We start from the raw sequence: 12,376 nt of genomic DNA on the forward strand, positions 1-12,376 counted from the left end.
TTGCCTCTTCAAGTGTACTGCAAAATAACATCCGTAAATCACTTTGCTACGTCTCTCCGATCGTATGCAAATTATTCGAAATTTGCCGTGAATTACTATCAGGTCGATCCAAAAAACAATCAAACCATACTCTCTGTTTTGTCAAGACACGCGAATCAACATTTCATGTTCCATCCACACGAAAGACAAGTAATCTTCTCCTAATTTGCGCTCAAGCTCTTGTATTGTAGGTTGCGGTACAAGCAATCTCTTACGAACTCCAGGTTTCACCCAAAGCGCTTGTTTGGCGCTTTTTAGTTTTGGTCATATGCACCGTCATGATATGATACTATGCAGCGCCTGATTGCATAGTGGAGTGCCCTGGGACCCAGAATTGGTTGGGGCACATTAATGTGATCGCCGACTATATGCTGAGGTGAGACTGGGATTTAAGAAACATATCAAAAAAGCATAGTGCAAGTATATTTCCCTGTATAAACTCCTTTTTTTCAATGGCAGTTTAATTCATTTGCTTCGAATTTTCTTAACAAACACAAGTTTAGCAAAAAAACAGGGACTGATTCTGCTTTTCCAAAGGTAAATTATACCTTGCGAAAAATTTTCACACTATTGCAATCTGAAATAAATCGTGATACACTGCTCCTGGTACACTGCGATCCCTATTTATAATCTACACTTCTACAGTAAATCGGTTTGAGCAATTATTTCATTTCAAATAAATTTAAGTTTACTGCATGTATATATATAGCTGTACTCAATTATAGAAATTTTCAAAACTATATTTGAGTACGGCTCGTCATAAATCTTCATGGCTATAAAGTAAACCATAACTAGCAAGTCATAGACTAAACAAAAGCAACTCCACCGCATAAATGAAAATTGCTTTTCTTCTGCGTACAACTTTGTCTCAATCTTCTTAGCTTGTTTACGTATTTTAGATTGTTTACCTGTAGTAATTTAATATAGTGTTGCTTTATGTAACAAAATAAAAGCGACTTGCGCTACTGTAATTATAGCTGAGAAGCCTTCGATTCTACACTTATATCTTATACATTCAGTTAGGGGTAATAGGATGTGGTGTGTCTACAGAGCAAATCTGAGTCCAAACGCAATATGACGGGTGTATTCTTCCTAAAAACAATTGTTGACCTACAATTTAGCTCTACATAGCTCGGACCAGAAAAAGCTATTTAAGGAAGCGGTCTATCACATTTTGCAAGTGTTACAGATTTTCTTTTGCCAGATCCTTTTCTGCCGCTTTCACGGCCCAATCAAAGCCAACGAACGTTTTTCAATGTAGTTCGATTGTATTTCATATGAGATTAAAAACACTCCTCTCCGTTTGGGGCTTAAATTTCGGGACACACGTTAAAAACAATTCGATAAAATATACTAAAAGCAACAAGACCGATCTGAGGGACCAAGAAAAACGACAGGTCCTCGTCCTGAACGCTCGTATCCTTACTGACCTCGAAGGCCACGTTTTTCTACGAAGGCAACCACTCCCGCTTGAAGCCGATGCGTGACACCAACCAAAAAAGGATACGTAATGATTCCGCGTTCGACCACATCCGAACACTTGAGAAAACAACATGAAATAAAGCAGTGGACAAGAGAAATCATGGTGATAACAAACAGTATAAAAGCTAACTGATAAGTGATAACTAAGAAAAACAAAGCGTGGAAAAACACACGATAAACAAACAAACAATTGTGCGAATTATTATTTTGCCACACACGCAATTGTAAGATTCGCTTGTTCCTAACATATACGGACAATCCAAATAACCTGCATCGGAAATGATCTGGATTACAGACTGCTAGAGGTTTTGTTTTGGAATAAACTTGAAACTCAGCACTATGAAAGAGTACCCTAATGCACTGCGGGACGACTTGCTGAAACTGCAAGTTCAGCAACCTTCTCAAAGCTATCGTTTACAATGTAAACTTTACATGAAAATTTACATGTAAACTTTTAATGTAAACTTTACATGTATGCTTTAGTCCAGGAATGTTCAAACGTTTTCCATAACTATTTTTCCACATACAATTGTCCAACTTAAAATCACAGAAATTATAGATTTGCTTTTTCAACTGTTGGGCAAAATTTACTTGAGTCCTTGATTAATTTATTATAATCGTAGGTTTTTTTTCCATTAACTGTGCGGAGCCTGATCATTTACCTTTTGTCGTTTTGTCAGAAAGTGCTGCCACAAAGGCACGAGTCATATAAATAGGCTACCCACCGCGGGCTGTAGCCTACGTTTTCCCCGAGCAGGTTTTCAACACACCTTCTTCAATGTATATTTTTTGCTTTTTTATCACTGTGAAACAACCTTTTGTAAGGTTACAACTTACTGTATTGCAATTGATGTTGATTGAAAATTTATTTTTGAGTTTTGTGGTACAGACAACATTTGGAAATTCAAACTACTTCAGTTTTTCTTTAGAGATACCTATTTCGGATTTTGTAAGCAATTCTAGAGCAGAATAGGTGAAGAGTAAACTGGTTTGTCAGAAAAGTCGTTACATAACATATATCAAAGATAACACACACAATGTTACCAGTTTCTGAGGTTTACATGGCAATGATGACACAACATGTTTTGTTGGATCTGTGATTGTAATTAAAATGCCATATTAGGCCTATCATTAATTACACTACGTAACACAATTTTTGTTTGGCTACTTTTTTTAATGCCCCTTTATGTATTTTTGGGTGCTGAGTTCAAAAATCCAGTTAGTTTTTTCGTACCATCGTTACTTTTTGAGATATTCAAATTTTGATATAGCTGTAAGTACAGCAAATCGTGTTCTACTCTTGCAGTAGATTTTAGCTCCACATCAAGGTTCTGTTTGGTTTATTAAACGCAAAAACCAGTTTAAAAACGTTAATAAGGAAGGTTTGAAGATAAATGTAACATAGTTTTGTCAAACAGTAAGAGTCGTTCAAAAATGTACTTTTGAGCGAGTTTTTCTTTTATGACTACTCCTGTCTTGCCTTACTAAAGACCAAATGTAGTTTCCCATCATTACACTATCCCAGCCGCCTTTATATCGTTTTTCCATTGGCTCAATATCCTGATGAAGTCTCTCACCATGCTCCTCACTGAAGTCACCTAGAATTTCTTGAAAAAAATCTAGATGCGAACATAAAAAATGAAGTTTGACAGACATGCGACAAACCATGTTTTGTTAACTTTTGATCAGTTTCTCCACCAACTCTTTGTAATTTCTGTCCCTTTTATTTCCCAAAAATCCATCAACCACACCTCGAAATGCTTGCCACGCTTCTTTTTCTGTTTCATTCATTTTTTCTTCCAAGCTTTTACACTTTAACATTGTGTTTATCTGAGGACCAACAAATATTCCTCCTTTTATTTTGGCAAGTGATGGTCTGGGAAACATTGAACGGATTTCTTGAAAAACTTGTCCTTGAAAATCCAAAGCTTTGACAAACTGTTTTACCAGACCTAATTGGACATGAAGTGGAGGCAGTAAAACTATTTCCCGGCTTACAAGAGGTTCCCTAATAACGTTGTACATTCCTGGGGTTAGTTTTTCCCGTGCCGGCCGATGAATTTTATCATAGTGCTCACCGTCAGCTCTACTATTCCACAAGCACAGAAAGCAAGAGTATTTTGTGTAACCACCCTGCAGACCAAGCAAAATTCCCAACATTTTAAAGTCACCACAAACATACAACTTAAACTGAGTGTAATTGATTTTAATGAGCAGTTGCTAGACGTTTTCATACTCTTCTTTCATTTGTAAGGAATAAGCAAGTGGAATTGATGGGTATATGTTGCCATTGTGAAGTAACACTGCTTTAAGACTTTTGGTAGAACTGTCAATGAAACGCCGCCACTGGGTAGGATCATGATCTATTCCAACAACACCAAACAGGCCTTCTACATCTTTGCAATAGCAAAGGTCTTCAAAAATGTCAAAGTAGACAGAAAACTCCAAGTGCCTATTCCTGTAGGCAGTACTCTTACTTAAATTTTTGTACTGTTTACTAGACATTTTGATTTCTACTATTTAAAAGATGAACTGAATCTAAGATTTACACAAGACTTAACTCTACAAAATGTAATCCTATGGCATACTTCTCTCTGTAAACACTAAACATGACTTTCTAATGAGACTATACTGAACTTAACAGGCTGAGATAAAATGAAAACTGAGATAAGAAACAAAAGCACATTCGTCTGCATTTCAAACTCCCACTCCCATTCACTTTCTCAAGTAAATAGGACGCCCATTTACAACATGATAGTGCTGACAGACACAGATTATAACCGTATAAAATACCTACAGTTAATGGAAAATCACAAAAAACGGAAATTTTTGTATTTTGAAAACGATCGATGATAGAAAAAAACTGATAGCATTTTTGAAATCAGCGCTTGAAAATCATACAGATACACTTAATAAATGTAGCCAAACAAAAAATTTTTTGAATTTTGTTACGTAGTGTTATTAAAGAATTTTAACATGGCACTAAAATTTACCAGCAACGGTCTTAAGGTGATCTGTTTATTTTGCAATACATTAAATACATACATCTGTTTCATGAATATCTTACCATAAGTATTTGTATTTCTTTTAAGGATGTTAGGATAAATGCATTTGGAGGACAAAAACCGGAGACAAACAAATATTTTTGACTATAGTGTATGCGCGCCTATTGGGCCTATAAAGTACAAAGGTTATATTGCGTGTGTTTCGATAATCTTGTTTTTGTTCATTTTTTGTGAAAATTGAAATGCTGAGTGTATAAGGTGAAAGATTTCTACGGCATTCGTTTACTGTTTGCTTCTTACAATGGTTATAATACGCAGTATAATACTCACACTTCATTGAAGTATTTTCAGACTTCATGCAAAGGTAGTACTGTACCAATTTCTTTTTCTCAGCTATACTGTGTTAACTATTTCAAATTAAATTTACAAAATTTTTAACAGCTTTTTAATTTGCTTAACATATACAATTAAGGCACCGAAAGTATAAGTAGGAAGAAAACCAAGTCCACTTGAACACTTTTAAGAAAAAAGCGTTTCAACAAACTATATCGTGGCTAAATAGCCGACGATTGGACAGAGTTTACAATTACGGCATTCAGCAGTTGACATTACTAATATAGCTATTGTTATGACATAACGCGTTGTATCGTTACACAGTTTATAACTCGGCGTAATACTGGCAAGCAACTACTTGTCTGGTTAACACTTCAACAACAAATTAAATTCTACAATTACCCAAGACGATTGAGATTCCCCATTTAGGTTTTAGCAGATTTTATTCACTGTATGAGCGGAGAAACAAAGTTAGTATTAACAACAGATCAAGCACAATAAAATCATACACAACGTAACGTTCGGATGATTACTATCGCCTTATAGGTACATTTAATAACCAGCCTAAAAACGATTTGGAACAATAAATAAACACAAATGACATGCGCCTTGGAATATACACAAATGGAAGTGACCAAAAATCAACACATAGACAGTCGAAGAAAAACATTCAGTGTTTGAATAATATCCTATTTGTAGAATATATAATAGTCTGTAAGCTTTCCTCTATGTCGAGTAATCAATTGAATATTTGAGTTACCTAAAAATAGCTTAACGCGCAAAATCTCATAAAATATACGATTCCCCTATCTTTGTTGTGCGTGATAGAACAATGCACCATGCTACTTAAACTTATAGAAAGAGGTGATACTTTTTCTATACATGTGCATTAGTAAAATGTTTTATCAACTATAGACTTAGCCTGCACAAAGATAAACGACTTTGTGGAACATTTTGTGTTTAATGTTTAACGGATTTAATGATTTAATTTAGTGTTTGCACTTATAGGCTAATACTAGTACCTGCATGCTTGTGTGAAACCTATAGTATACTACCATTTACAATTGCATTACATTATGGCAACAGTCCGGATCGAATGTAAGAATCTTATTGTCTATACTCTATCCGCCGTTACTACATAGTTTGCGTGATGATTTTTCCTTTATCATTGTTGGCTAAAACCTCGCTTTAAAATAGAACTTTATCAAAAAGCAGGCAGTAGATTTTCTACATTTGAAGTTGTGATACTTTTACTTAAAAGTATTTGGCTTAGTTTTAATCTATCCCGTTTAATTTTGTAACAATACACCCACGGAGCATCACGTGGTCTATCACGTACAGTAAGCCGATTAGTGAGGGCACTGCTAGACGTTTCATGGATATCATGTGAACTTGGTTGACCACTGTTATGGTTATTAGGTTCATCATCAAACTGAGATTCTTCTGCCAGCTTTTCAGTTTGACGTTTGTCAGTATTATCCGTTATTGTAGACATATCATAGTGTTTAAGCGCGCTTACAGCCCGTTGTTCCGATGAAAAGTCTGGTGATAACTCCAGCTGGTTGTTTACGGAAATCTGTGTACAGGAAATATGTAAAAATTAGGTTTCTTATTAACAAAAAAAATTTAGTTGGTCATCGTAATTTGAAAGTAGAAAATCGAACAATAATTCAAAAGTGTTGCTGTACAAATATACAAATACGATGATAAAAAATAGTTTAAACAAAGCAGGACAAAACGAACAGCAACGAGAAATACTTGCTGCGGGTGTCCCAGCACACTAAAAGCGTCAAATGACATCTATAACTGTAGAATTATGTTGTACCAAAAGTTCATAATAGGTTTTTGGTATGTATCTTGTTACAGAGTACCTCACCATGGGGCAATGTGGACCCATGTTAAGTGTAATGAACAATAGAAACAAAAACAGTAAATGATATTGTTTAGGATAGAAGATGATGTTACTAAGTCTTGTTTCAGGGCGTAACTAAGAAACCTAATACCACGTTTTGTACAAAGTATACCGCACTTTACAATATACAGAAAACGAGCAGCGTTTCAGGGAAGAATTGCTGTTCATTCCAGGGAGGAGCAAAATACAATATGTTTTACCTGTCTACGAATACCATAATTTTTGGAATTTCCTCCTCTAAGTAGTCGCGGCGTTGCAGGAAGTCCCTGTCCAATCAGCATTTCCGATCTGGCCAACTCCAAATCCTTCTTTTGTGAGCGCAGTCCTCTCGGGGATCGGTTTGATGAAAACGAGTTATTATATCTATATAAAGTACCCTGTGGCAAAATATTAGTCTCTATTTCATGCCAGTAAACCGATTTATTTACCGGACCTCGTGATGTAATCTTCACCAACGTCGGTCTTTACAGGAAATCCCGAATGATAGGAATAAACTGCATGTTGTTTTGAATGTTGTTCAAAAACTGTGGCATCGATACCCACTACCTTTGCTAATAACTTCCGGTTTTTTAACACTCGCTCCTGTAAGGTTAAATACGTACAATTTATATAAAATAGACAAACAAAATTTAACAAAGATGTCTTACTATATAAATCGAAGTCAAGGAATTCATTCTTTTTGCCTTACTTGAGCATTTTGCGAAATCGGTAGAATATGCGGAGAAGATCTTTGGAAACGAGTATAGGCACTCTCTGGCTTATATTTTATAGAATATGTTGTTAGTTCGTGCACAGGAGGCACGCTGCGATGCAATGCGGCGCGGGTCGTAGCCTCACTGGTCGCGATACGAGCTTGTTGGGCTGTTGAGGAAGTTGGTGTTTTCTAAAGAACCAGCGTGGTTTGAGATGTTTCCTTGAAATTAAAACAGACTAACTCCTTGCAAAATTACCTGCATTATTTAATTGCTATCTGCTTATGGCTTTTGTAGCTGACGTTGAATGCCCTCAACAACAGTGCTGCATTTCTAAGACAAATCCATCTTAATCAGATTAAAAGAACTTAAAACAAAACCATCAGTTGTCCGAATGCTATTGTTAACATTATAATGTTTCTTTCTTTAAGTAGTAATAGCGCCATCAGGTGAGTTTGGACTGCTATTTCTACATTGGGCTATACGAAAAAAGGGTTGGCAATTAGTTTTCAATTATTATCCGGTTATTCCGTAGAAAATTATCTCAAGCTACAATGATAACACAGGCTGACATAATATTGAAATTGTAAAGAGGTTTATTGTACTGTAACGTTTATCGCTGGTGATACAAGTGTGGCAAAATAATATTTCGCATTACTGTTTATTTTTTTTCGTGAGTTTTCCCACGCTTTTATTTTTGTTAGTTAATTATCAGTTAGCTTTTGTTCTGTTTGTTATCACCCTGATTTCTTTTGTCCACTGACTTATCTCATGTTTTTTCTGTGGCGCCTCAAATGTTTCGATGTGGTCGAACGCGGAATCATTGCGTGTCCTTTTTTTGGTTGGTGTCCCGCATTGGTTTTAGGCGGGAGTGGTTGCATTCCTAAAAAACGTGGCTTTCAAAGTCAGTCTAGACTCTAGATACAAGCGTTCAGGACGAGGACCTGTCATTTTTGGTGGTCTGCAGTCGGAAATTATACCAGATTATGTATGGCCAATTGATCACTTATGTCTGATTATAACAGATTATGTATGTAATATGTTTGTTCGTAAGAAAGAGTTACATAATCTTACATATATCCTAGTTTATCATAAACAGCCCATCGATGGTTCATGGTACCTTTCTAAACCTTGCCTCAAGTAAGAATTTCTTGCATAATGTTGGTATAAAAATCGAAATTTTTTATGTACGTTTTATCAAAAATATTGGATTGTTATTTACGTATCCTTTTACCAAACTTGAAAGACGTTATTTCTGCATGTCACTGAAAGCCTACCAGGTAATTGGAAACAATTAATTGTATATGGACTATAGATGATTACCAACATTGTAGGTGTGAAAATTGTATAATATGATAATGATCACACAGTAGGTACTGTATTGTAATGATAATTGTGGTAGTTCAATATTACAATAAGTGGCGATAAAATGCAAGGCGCAAGTAGAACAATTAACCGGTTAACTTAATTATAAATTATTATTATAAGATGGAATGTACATTTTCAAAATTTTATGTAAAAACGCAAAATTGTTCCTTTTGGAATCATTTGTAGTTATAAAACCTAACTCACTGCCACGCTTTCAACAGCTCGTACACAATATTCATTTTCAACATGGCGACCAAATCGCAAACCTTTATAGTTGTTCTCTTTACGCCGAAGAGTTTCTACGTCATCACTCTACCCATAGTTCTACCGATAAGGTTTTTCCCTTGACCAATCGCGTGGCATTGATTTATTTCGCGCTTTTTTTTACGAAATCTAGCCTCATGGGAATTCTTTGTCTTGAATTCCTGTCCTTAGATCTGATGAGCCCGTGAGGCCACATGTTTGCTAGTGATAGTTAGCGCTATTCTTATAGTGCTTGTTAGTTAACCCCTAGTTCTTTTGTGTTAGCCTAGCGCATCAGTTTAATCCCAGCCAATTTAGTATGAATTGGAAGTTGAAAAAAAAATTGGAAGTTATTTAGCTGCAATGTATTGTAGCCTATCAGTCAAGTGAGTACGTAGGCCTAAGTTGTGTATGACTATACGCAGGTAATACAAATATTGTTTAGTTGGCATTACTGAGACATTTTTGTGAGGTTTTGTAATCTTGTAGCATGTAATTCGCTAACAGGAGAAACAAAACATCACGGAAATATCATTTTACCCGAAGCAAACCTTTTTGTGTAAACTCATTTAGATTAACGAGACTTACCTGTTCCATTATTTTTATTAGGTTTGTATGAAAAGTGCTGTCGATTAGCGTATACTACGCAGCAGTGCTCAACCAGTGAGCCAGATGCTGAGGAATGTAACCAAAATGCAAGATCGCTATCAAGTCTTGTACGAACTGATGATGAAAGGTAAATACTCTTCCATTTACTGTTATCATTGCTGAAAATTGCTGGCATTCATTCTTGGTTCGTGTGTGTTTATTGTAGATGTTTGAAAATGTGAAATTTTTTAGTCTATGTTAAACCTAATGTCAATGTTTAACACCAGTTTGTATTTAGTGGAGTCGGAGATTGGGATGGTGGGAGGGAAAAGAGGGCTGCAGCTGTGACAATATCCTAAAGACCAAAAGAGCCGCATTAAAGTGTCACATTTCTCACGTTTTGTCTGAGGACGATCGAATCTTGCAGCAGTGGGGAAGAAATACACACTCACCTATAAAGAATTCTTATTTTATCTTCGTTTCATTTTCTAATTTCCTGCGTTCTTGCTTTTGTCAAGTAAAACTTTCAATAAATATCATTTAAAACGTATACGTTGCATTAAGCCGCAAAAGATCGTAGCTATTAGTAATGTTACTGAAAGGGTTTTATGTCAGGTAAAGACTAGGCCCAGAGAAAAATATAAGATAATTTTTCTAAGGCTCTTGCATGGTTATATAAGGCTTATGATCGGTCGCCATACTTGGCCCAAGCATTGCCCATTGTCAAATTTCCTGACCTCTTTCTAACATATATCTCTGGCTGTTGAATGGCGGACGTACCTTGGGCCAACTTTGTTCCTAACATGTGCGGTAGATATCACATAGTAAGGCCAAAGATAAATTTCTGACTGGGGATGTCGGATCTGCTCTTGTTGTTTTTAGTATATTTTATAAACTTATTTTGAATGTGTATCCCTAACGTTAAGCCTCGAATGGAGAAGAGTTTTTTTAATCTCTTATGAAAATACAATCGAGCTACATTTAAAAACGTTCGTTGGCTTTGAGTGGGCCTTGAAAGCGGTAGAAAACGTACCTGGCAAAAGAAAATCTGTAACACAAGAATGCCTAACAATTTATAAAATAATTGAGATTTCTTAGTACATCTGAAAAAGCATGCATGGTTATGCTTGCGAAAACTCGTTTAGAAGAATTAAAAATAAAGATAACTTCAGAATGCCACGTTATATTTTAGTAGTATAGAGTCACCGCCCTAGGAAACCCCATTACTTTTAGTTTACTCATGGGTCACGGGCAAGTTTAGATCCGTTTTTGCTTTTATTGACGATTAAATAATTTTGCACGCGAATAAAAAAATATTGAAATTAAAGTAGTCATATTTTTGTTGTACTTACGATCTAATAAAGGTACATAAAGTGTATTCAACATACAACGCATAATGACAATATATTTCTCCGTTAGGATGTGCAAGCGTGTAATAAAAAACAAACAACGAAAAAATAATAATAAAGAAAACCGTGATAACTTTTCCTTCTACTTTCCACTGTAAGTATAGACGTGTATTTCAAAGCACATATAACAGATGAAACTTACAGATGGTACAAATATTAGAGGTACGGTCAAGGGGGATGGTAAAGTTATTTAGAAAGTCTGGATTGCTTTTAGATAGTGTGGAGATTCTATATTTAAAGGTTCTATGAATACTGTTTGATAAATTTTCCCAGGAGAACTGTTGATTTTCAATAACACATTTGTGTCTGGTTTCCATATGTGGTGATTCGTCGTTGTGATTAAGATAGGGAGGACTTTGTCGGTATTCGACTCAAGTCCCGAGTCATATCTTTGGGCGCAAACATCCTCGACATATTCTTTATTTAGGTTTAAAGCTTTTTTGGCGAGTGTTATTGTTTGTTTCCATTGGATCTGGGTTTTGGGGCATTTGTAAAATAGATGATGGCGGAATCTGTTCCAGTTTTACAAAAACGGCAGCTATTCTTTGTTGTCGGTGCGTATACGGTTTAAGTCGGTGTTGAAAGGTAGCAGCAAATTTCTTGAAAACTTGAAGTTAAAAGTTCGTTGTTCGCAGAGGGAAGGTACGTTTGCGCCGCATTGTTGCTGATTGCTACTACCTTCGACTTTATTAAGATTTCCTTGGCGTCGAGCGTGACATACGTTATTTTTGTTTCTTATATTTTGTTTTCCACTTTTTTGTATTTCCTGCCTATAACGGTTCAGATTTATGTTTCCGTTGGTTGTACCTAACAGGTTTAGTTCCGTTTTGCTTCACTTTATGTCTGTGAGTAGGAACGTTGGGGGCACGCCGTTTTTTATCAGGCCTTTCTATCTTTTTTATATTTAGTTTGAGTCCCGAAACGGGTTTAAAATTGTCGGTGAGGGCAAGCGCCTTGTCAATCGAGGCAATGTTTCTCAGTGTCAGGGTCAGATCGTCTGCGTAACTCACGTTCTTGATTTTCGTCCCCGGCTTAATTAGATTCCATTGATATGTGTGGTTTGACGTGTTACAGGCCTTTTTCTAGTGCTGGTTCGAAGAGACCTCCAGTTAACTATAGGATTGTATTTCAAAACGGTAAAAGCTAAGCACGTCTACACAGCAGTACAGGCATCGGTAGAGTGTCACTCGTTCGAAAACGGGCAAGGCGCAATCACACTTACCAGTGCTTCTGGCCGAAGGCAGAAAGTACAAAGGCACGTCAAACCAAGCAGAAAACAAAGTAACACTGCTCCCCCTCCAATAA

The 12,376-nt window shown here is 36.1% G+C and overlaps 1 protein-coding gene and 1 long non-coding RNA gene across 2 annotated transcripts; one reads left to right on the plus strand and one right to left on the minus strand.

Moving 5' to 3' along the window:
• Positions 1-4,963: 4,963 nt before the first annotated feature.
• Positions 4,964-7,859, minus strand: LOC143452048 (uncharacterized). Its single transcript, XM_076952869.1, has 5 exons — positions 7,722-7,859; positions 7,460-7,654; positions 7,205-7,353; positions 6,972-7,134; positions 4,964-6,435 (listed from the first exon to the last, which is right to left on the minus strand). Exons 1-5 carry the CDS (start codon positions 7,725-7,727, stop codon positions 6,064-6,066), a joined length of 885 nt encoding a protein of 294 aa, XP_076808984.1. The 5' UTR covers positions 7,728-7,859; the 3' UTR covers positions 4,964-6,063.
• A 636-nt stretch (positions 7,860-8,495) lies between these two features.
• On the plus strand, positions 8,496-10,212 carry LOC143452494 (uncharacterized). The gene is made up of 3 exons (XR_013115048.1): positions 8,496-9,460; positions 9,684-9,810; positions 9,961-10,212. It is a non-coding gene; the product is annotated as an uncharacterized LOC143452494 (long non-coding RNA).
• The last annotated feature ends 2,164 nt before the right edge of the window (positions 10,213-12,376 follow it).

This window comes from Clavelina lepadiformis, chromosome 4 (genome assembly GCF_947623445.1).
Source record: "Clavelina lepadiformis chromosome 4, kaClaLepa1.1, whole genome shotgun sequence".
NCBI classification, from domain to species: Eukaryota; Metazoa; Chordata; class Ascidiacea; order Aplousobranchia; family Clavelinidae; genus Clavelina; species Clavelina lepadiformis.

Bases quoted from the DNA above. Each gene is read 5' to 3' on its own strand.
- LOC143452048 (XM_076952869.1), bottom strand. The intron at 7,135-7,204 runs GTCCGGTAAATA...TACTTTATATAG, and splicing joins GGTGAAGATTACATCACGAG to ATATAATAACTCGTTTTCAT. The intron at 6,436-6,971 runs GTAAAACATATT...TCCTGTACACAG, and splicing joins ATTATGGTATTCGTAGACAG to ATTTCCGTAAACAACCAGCT.